At 49.8% G+C, this 8,237-nt stretch overlaps 1 protein-coding gene across 1 annotated transcript; it reads right to left on the minus strand.

Moving 5' to 3' along the window:
- Nucleotides 1-791: 791 nt before the first annotated feature.
- Nucleotides 792-5,755, minus strand: Cd24 (CD24 molecule). The gene is made up of 2 exons (XM_006982756.4): nt 5,525-5,755; nt 792-2,439 (listed from the first exon to the last, which is right to left on the minus strand). Exons 1-2 carry the CDS (start codon nt 5,591-5,593, stop codon nt 2,278-2,280), a joined length of 231 nt encoding a protein of 76 aa, XP_006982818.1. The 5' UTR covers nt 5,594-5,755; the 3' UTR covers nt 792-2,277.
- Between the last annotated feature and the right edge of the window lie 2,482 nt (nt 5,756-8,237).

Genomic DNA, 8,237 nt, shown 5'->3' on the forward strand with positions numbered 1-8,237 from the left:
CATGGCCTGCTGATGTCCTCAGAGTGACAACACACAGCTTGCCGTCATCACTTATACACCTTCTCATCTCAAAGGCATGCTCTCCAGCCACAGGTACCTTGGCACACGGCTGGCACTCAAACAGTTGTTGACTAAGTAGGTGTGCCACATTAATTAAAGATGTCAACTTGGAGCCAGGTGTGGTGCACACACCTTTATTCTCTGCACTTGGGAGGTAGAGGCAGGTGGATTTCTGTGAGCTCAGGGCCCTGCAGGCCAAGGGGTGGGGTAGGAGTGGAGAGGGTTGGGGGAAGGGGGTAGACAGATACACAGTAAGAACCTGTCTCAAAAAAAAAAAAAAATTAAGTCAACGTTGAGATGAAATTCTGTGGCCAAACCTGCTGCTAGCTGAGCTTTCAAACATGTAATATTCCAGTTAGAAGAATAACATCAAGGAGTTGGGGATTTAGCTCAGTGGTAGAGTGTTTGCCTAGCAACACAAGGCCCTGGGTTCGATCCTCAGCTCAAAAAAAAAAAAAAGAATAACATCAAAATAGATCCTCAATGGCTTATAACAGCCATGATCACCCATGATTATTGTACAAAAAAACCACTTAAAATTTCAACAAACACAGCCAGGCAGTAGTGGTGCACGACTCTAATCCCAGCACTCGGGAGGCAGAGCCAGGTGGATCTCTGTGAGTTTGAGGCCAGCCTGGTTAACAAATTGAGTTCCAGGACAGCCAGGACTGTTACACAGAAAAAACCCTGTCTCAAAAAACAACACACACAAAAAAATCAACAGACTGCTCTTCCAGCCATTTCTTTCCTTTATTTACAGTTTGTGTTCAATGCAAATCAATTCCATAACATGAGAAGTTACTATGAATCAAAGCATAAATACACAAACACAATATACAATCAAATGGATGTACAGCATTCAGGTACGAGGCAAGAGGGAGTGTTCATTCACACACACAGTAGCTTCGGGTCTGTGAGGTCTCCTTGTTCCCAGGTAGGTTTCTAAAGGTGGAGAAAATGACTCTGGTTATCAAGACTACTGTGGCCATATGAGATCCCAGAATGTGTAAGCATCAGTGTGTGACCATGCGAACAAAAGGTTTTTTTCAAGGAATGACTATGTTTTAAAAGGTATGTGTGTATCAAGGCATTGGAAAAACTTACTGCAGAACCAAGCCCCCTTCCAGGCACAGGACCAATGTCAAACTATCTAAAAATATGAACTGATAACCAAAGTATTCCAAATGTGGCTATTCTGATCCATTGTTTTGTTTTTCTCTTTTAAAAAAAGTATTTACAGAAATTGTATAAAAGACTTTGTGAATTCAATGCAAGTCGTCTTCAGTCTTCACATCCCAACTGCTAGGTTTATGGTTTTGGCTCCTTTGCATATTTGCCTTTAGAATGTCAAGATTCATAATTTCGCCTTCCTAACAGACCACACCTTAAATTATGAAAACCCCTCAACATATGCAGAAATAAAAAGCAGCATTTTGACATTGGCGGAGGTCAACGTAATTCTGCTCTCTGGAACCAGTTTACTTAAGGGGATCTGGCACTCTGGTTGAGTGAAAAAAGATGATGGAAAACACCTACTATTTGACTTTTGAAGTACGATTTATTCAGTGATGGCTGGATTTGAGGGTGGGTTCCAATCCATCCTTGCCTGGCACATGTCAATTACTAATAAAGGTCAAATATAATGTCAAGCCTAAAGCCACAGGAGGGGGTATAATGCTCAGTTCCAAAGAGAACAGTTCGACAATGTGGAACTTAACTAGAGTTTAGCATATTAAATTAGTAGTAATGGAACAATACACTGAGGATTTAAAGTAACACCTGGTAGTTCCTTCCAACATATACATAAACAGCATCAGAGAAGCCTTTTAATATCACCTAACTGTGTTATGGCCTTATAGGTTGAATGAGCCAATGAAAACAATCTCTACCCTACATCCCATCCTTATCTCTACATAAAACCTATGCTTGATTTCAAGTTACAGTTTTAAGTGTCCACATTTCTTAAGTCACATTCAAGGAAATCACGTCAACTTCAGATGTTATCCCTCTTCATCTTGAACATAAAACTCTAGCAGATTCAATATTGGCATTCACCGTCTGTCACATCCTTCACATGAATTCTCAAGGTTTTCTGTTGAGGTGTGGTAATAGCAGATTTGATGTGGACCTGTTTCTTCCGGGTCACACTGGACTTGTGGTTACCATTGGGGTGGGTCTAGAAGATGGGGAAGTAGAGACGTTTCTTGGCCCGAGTCTCTAACAGTAGAGATGTAGAAGAGAAAGTGAGACCACGAGGAGACCCGCCGTTGACTGCAGGGCACTGCCACCTGCTTTGGTGGTGGCATTAGTTGGATTTGGGGCAGTAGAGATAGTCTGGTTACTTGAAAACGGTGCAACAGATGTTTGGTTGCAATAGATCTAAAACACATGAAAAAGGAAATTATAGGTAAGTTTTCAGAATCATCCACAGCTAGCTCCATTTCCACTCTCTAGTAGTCTCTGCTGCTCCAGTAGAAGAAATCAAACACTGGGTCTTAGGGATGCTAAGCACTAGCTCCACCACTGAACTGCACCTCCAGTCCCTCACCTACCCGAAGACTGCTTGTCCCATTGTTCTCTGAGCTACATCATTGAATTCTGAATTCACTTGGCCCCACCAAAAGAGTTTCTTTAGTTCAAAAACTACCTATCTAGATACCTAGGGAATACAGAGGACCAGGAGACCAAGGCCAGCCTTGGCTACATACAGGAGACCCTGTCTCAAAACACAAAAGAGTTCTCCAGACTACATCAGTGCCAAGAGCAGGACTCTTTCTAACTCTGCATAGTGTAATCAAGGATGGGCTTAACCTGGTTTCTGACGTCATATGGATTTGCTAGCTTTGCAAGCAAGAGTCACTGTTCCCCTAGACAAGAAGACATTTTAAAGTTGAGCCAGATTGGTGGCTCAGATCTGTAACCTTAGCACCAGAGAATTTAAAACAGCGATCTAAAACTTAAGGCCAGCCTGGATTTTATGGCTAGACTGTCTCAAGAAAGCAAAACCTGAGTGTGGCCAAAAGTCATGGCACACACTTGAATCCCAGCTCTCAGGAGGAGGCAGAGGCAGGTGGGTCTCCCTGAGTTCAAGGGCTGCCTGGCCTAAAAATCAAATTCCAGGCCAGTCAGGGCTACTCAGTGGGACTTGTCTCAAAAACAAACAAACAAACAAACAAAAACCTTGTATGTAACATGGGGGGCCTGGGGAGTGTGTGTGTGTGTGTGTGTGTGTGTGTGTGTGTGTGTGTGTGTGTGTACACTTGTGGGATGATTGAGATCTGTGGTACTAGAGATTCTTATGTCACAGTCCACCCTGGTGTGCTGGGTCTTTCTGGTTTCACACAGCCTGGGAAACATTACCTTAAGGAAGTATCTTAACATTTGAAACTTAAAAGCACATTGGGTATCCTATCTGCTCCTTTGAAATCTTGAAATTACAACCCTTCTCAAAACTGGCCACAATATTTATCTTAAATTGAAAAATGGGAGCTAGCCACCTAGGGATGTATAGCATTAGTAGAACACTTGCTTAGCATGTGCAGGCCCTTGGGTTTGACCACAAGCACCAGAGGTTAATAGCAACAATTGCTTTCATCTGAATTTCAAAAATACTGAAGAATCCTTTGCTCTAAGGCAAAAGGACCTCAGTTTAAACATCCTACCTTCACAAAAGGCAGGGGAGTGTGGAGTTAAATTTCACTAGCTCACTGCCTGGTCACTGGCTCGGCGCTGTGGCCAAGAACCAAGGCTTCCCCTACTGTCCCGGCATCCCAGCGGCATAGTCACCGCTGGTTTTGCGAGCCACGAAATGCACAGTCCAGCGAGGCACGTGATAGTCTCCTTTGTCATGGAACAAAGGCTGATCCGAGTTTTCAGCCCTCACTGAAAGGGAGGGTTTGCCAGGGCTTGCTAGAGCTTCCGATTACAGGCGGGAGGGAGGCCGACGTGGCACCAAGTAACGAGCCTAGCCACATGTTCATTCGGCCCCTTGATCCGGAGATAAACCCTCCTACATCAGCACGGGCTCCTTTTGTTCTGCACTCCTAAGGCCATTAAGCAAATATTGACTAAAGAAATGTGCAAATTGTATCCAAAGTAGACTGCCCACAACAAAATCCTCATCCAGTCAATTATACTTACTGGGCGCCTACTGTGTGTAAGACAGAGCCTGTCCTGTCAGGAAGTGGCATTCCCACGAAAAGAAAAACATTAATATGCTAAATTGTTTACAACAGGGAGCTGGTCTGGGGCACCCGAAAGTAACTGTTCTTTATTTATACAAAGAGCTTTTAGCACAGCAGGTGAAAAAAAAAAAAAAAACAAAGAAGAAAGAGCCTAGTGCACCAATCTGAAAGTCTACGGGTCCTCTCCAACACTATCAAACATTTTTAAACGTTAATTATTAAATTGGCATTAAACAATTTTCTCCACCAAGCTCCCTTGATTTGCTTAACCAAAACCTCCCTGTTAACATTTCGATAGGGAGGCGGACTGGGGAGAAGGGAATCGGTGAGTGAGACCAGCGGGTTTCTTGAGGCGGAATCCCTCCTCCATGGGGGCGCGGAGGGTGGGGGGCGGGTGAGAAAGGCCCACGGGCACAGCCAACCCACAACAAGAAGACAATGGGGTACAGTTACCCTGCCCACCGTGGGGAAGACGAAGCGCGCTCCAAGCTCTTGGGCTGCTCTCCCAGGTGAGCCCGGAGCCTGGATGTCTAGGGACCAATGACCCGAGCGCCCAACTTTTCAGGGGCGAAGCCCAAGAGACACTCTTGAGCGCACCGAAGGCAGTGGAAAGCCACCGGCTGCGTCTCCGAGTCCCGCCCTGGTCTCCCAGGCTCAGCTCCAGGTCTTGTTCTGGGCGCGGCGCATTCACCCTCTCGCCAACGCAGCCAGAGCAGCGCCACCCTCGGTGTTGGGGGTGAGATCTGTACCCGGGACAGATCTAAAAGGAGGCAGCGGAGGACTAGGACAAAGCCTGGCGGAGACTCGGGACATTAAAGTCCTGTCGCTCCGCCTCCCTAGTGGATCTAGGCTGAGATGGGGCCCCTAAGGTGGCCAGAGATGAAGGTGTGAGGTCTCACTGCGGGAGTTTGTGGCGTTGGGAGGTCCCCTAGCTAAGCTTCAGGACTGAGGTCTACGGTGGGAGGTAGAGCCACAGCCAGGGCTTCCTGGGCGATCCCCAAACCAGTTTGGACGGTGGAGGATGGGCGTGTGCCACGCTCCCCGAAAGGGACCGTCCCCTCTCTCCTCTCTTTGTGTGGTTCGCTGGGAGAGCGAAGACCCTCCGTGGGAGGGGAGGGGGCGCTCTCTCGAAGGAGTCCACATCGTAGGTTCCCCAAGTCAGTTACACAAAATTCTCTCCCTACCCCAGTGCGTGGCGGGAGGTAAGGACTTCATCCCTCCAACACACGCACACGCCCCCAGGGCGCGGCCCCAGTGCCACACCAAGCGCAGGGCCTCACCTGCGTGGGTAGGAGCAGTGCCAGAAGCAGCAACCCCAGCCCCAGTCTGGCCACCATCGCTCTGCCCATGTCCGCTCCGTCGGCGCGCGGCGCGACTCTCTGGATGCTCGGTGCGTGGAGATCTGCTCGGCTCGCGCGGGCGCAGGCAAGGTGGGGAGCGCGGCGGGCCGGCGGGACCTTATATACCAGGACAGCCACAATAGCCGTGACGTGCGGCGCCCGCCCACCCGTGCTCTCCTCCTCCCCTGCCGCCTCCCCGCCCTCCCACCCCCTGCGCAGCTCTGGCGCCCCCTCCCACGCCGCCTGCACCCCGCCCGGGGCGACTTGGGATGTCCCGGGGCGGCCAGCGCGGCAGGTGGGCGGGCGCCGCGGGTTCTGGCTGAGCTAGGGTTCCCCGAGGCGGGCTGCGAGCAAGGGCGCGGACGACTCCCACACGGGACCCGGGGCGAGCACGCGAGCCACACACGCCGCCCGGGCCAAGTTTCCTTTGTTTCCCGGGCTCTGCCATCTTACCCCCTAACACGAAAAGTCGGAGCCGCGGGCGCCGCGTGGGCTGCGCGGAGCCCCGAGCTGGGTGTTTCTCAAGTGCCCGTTGCAAAGGGGGAACTGGGCAGATTGGCAGGTCCCTGGGCCGTGGCGCACCGGGTTAGCGAGGAGACCCGGCGCCGCCTCGCGCTCGCCCTAGGCGGCTGCACGGCAGGGATCGCAGGGACCCCGGGCCCCAGCCGTGAGTATGCTCCGCTGGGCGGCCGCCCCTCGCCCGGCTCATTGCTTTGTGTTTTGAGCTCCTCTAGCCCTGCATCCAGTGGAGCGCACCCGGGCTACCCCGGCGGCATCCACCCCGACCTGGGGAGCAGCCGGCTGCGCTCGGCCACGGGGCGGGACACTGTGAGGGACTGGGTTTCGGTCCCAATGCTCTCCAACCTGCCCGGGCTTAGGGGCCAGGACTCGACGCGACCTTCCACCCTGAGTCCACCCCTCCCCCAACTGCCGCGGCAGCGCGGTCCCACCAGAACTCGGAATTCCTGGGGACCGGCTTGTCGGGCTCTGTAGGACAGTACTTGTTCGGGATTTGTTTAAAGAGCAAACGCTTTCAGGATCAAGCCATTTCTTTTCCATACTTGCCATTTAGTAATAAGATAAACCGGTGGAAAAAACTTATTCATCCGTCTGCACATTTTAATGGAATCTTTCAGCCCTTCTATTGTGAAAACTTCAAAGCAAATTTTGAAATAATTTAGTGGTAGAATATTTTTAATTTTTAATCATAAGGCTTAGACCTTTCTACTTAAAGTTTAGCCCACGTGTTTTACAGCCCTTAAAGCAAAACAGACCAAACCTAGCAACGATGGAAATTTGTTTAAATTTCAATTTTTGCAGAACAGCCTCATAAAAACAAGGTTAGTTTTATGGGAGCAAACTAAACAATGGAATCCATAGTCGTTGGTTTGTGACTGCATTAGCCTGAGCCTTCCCGGCCAGCCACAGCCGCTCAGTAACTTTCCACGTGTGAGATGTGCTTGGGAACACAGGAATTTTTGTCTAGCACCAGTGAACTTTCCTGTTTAACAGTTACCACACTGTGCAGAAATGTTGCTCGGTGCACGGCCTGGGCACTCCTCTTCCAGGCTGTCAAAGGACGACTGACTCAGTAGCGCCTAATCCCGAGGGCCCTCCCTGTCTTCAGAGGTTCCCGGGACAGGCCTGTGGAAGGGCTGGTGCTACCCATGGCGTCCATTTATTTTGTCTGCTTCTTTTCTCTGCCACGCTCCTCACCTCTCCTCTCTTCCCCTCCCTCCGCTTCCTCTTCCTCCTTTCTTGGTATTAACTTAAGGAAATGTGCTGGGGCCGTGGTTAACAATACAACCTCTGGAGCCAGGCTATCTGGGCTCGAATGCTGCAAGACATTTGTACTTGGGGCTAAAAGCTGCAGCTTCTGCCTCTGTAAAATGGAGACGATAGTACTATAATTGATGAATTACTAAGCGGTTATTGTGCACCAAGTGTGGAAGAGCATGCCTGGATCCGAGCTCTCAGAAGGCAGAGGCAGGAAGATCACCGCAAGGCCAGCCTGGTCTACATAAGTTCCAGGCTACCTGGGGCTGCATAGCAAGACCCCTGTCTCATAAACAAACAAAGGACAGTCTGAGTCTGTTAGAAAGTGCTCACCTAGCTCTCTCTCTCTTGATGTTTGTTCCCTGCCTGGAGGTAGCAGGAAGCAGAATGTGTTTGTCTTATCTGTATCTCTGATTCAAAAGAAGCATGAAGCTGAGCCAATGCCCACGCTTGTGAGGTGTACAGGACCTCCACCTGGACCCCTCTCCTTCACGGTTGAAGACATGCAGAATTCTGAGCAGGCCCCTTTGCCCATCCCCCCAGAAGCTCTCCTGGAACTTTACTGTGCCCAGAAGCTTAGCCCAGAAGGGGAAGTCCATTTTGCCCCTCCTGACCTACTACCCCGAAAGCTAGCAGCGAAAGACACCGTCTCGAAGCTCTGCTCTGAGCTTCTTGTCTTGAGTCTGTTCTTCCTGCTCTTCCGGCATTCCACAGTTTGCTTTTCTTAGCCAACAACAGTCATGCCAAAGAGAATCTGACCGGTTATTTCAGAGTTTTCTTAAGACACGTGTCCAATTTATAGAGAAAATATTGCATGGAGTGATTTTGAAACTGATTAATGTATGTATTCATATGTGTGTGGAAATGTCACATAACT

The sequence above is a fragment of the Peromyscus maniculatus genome, chromosome 16, assembly GCF_049852395.1.
Source record: "Peromyscus maniculatus bairdii isolate BWxNUB_F1_BW_parent chromosome 16, HU_Pman_BW_mat_3.1, whole genome shotgun sequence".
Classification (NCBI taxonomy): domain Eukaryota; kingdom Metazoa; phylum Chordata; class Mammalia; order Rodentia; family Cricetidae; genus Peromyscus; species Peromyscus maniculatus.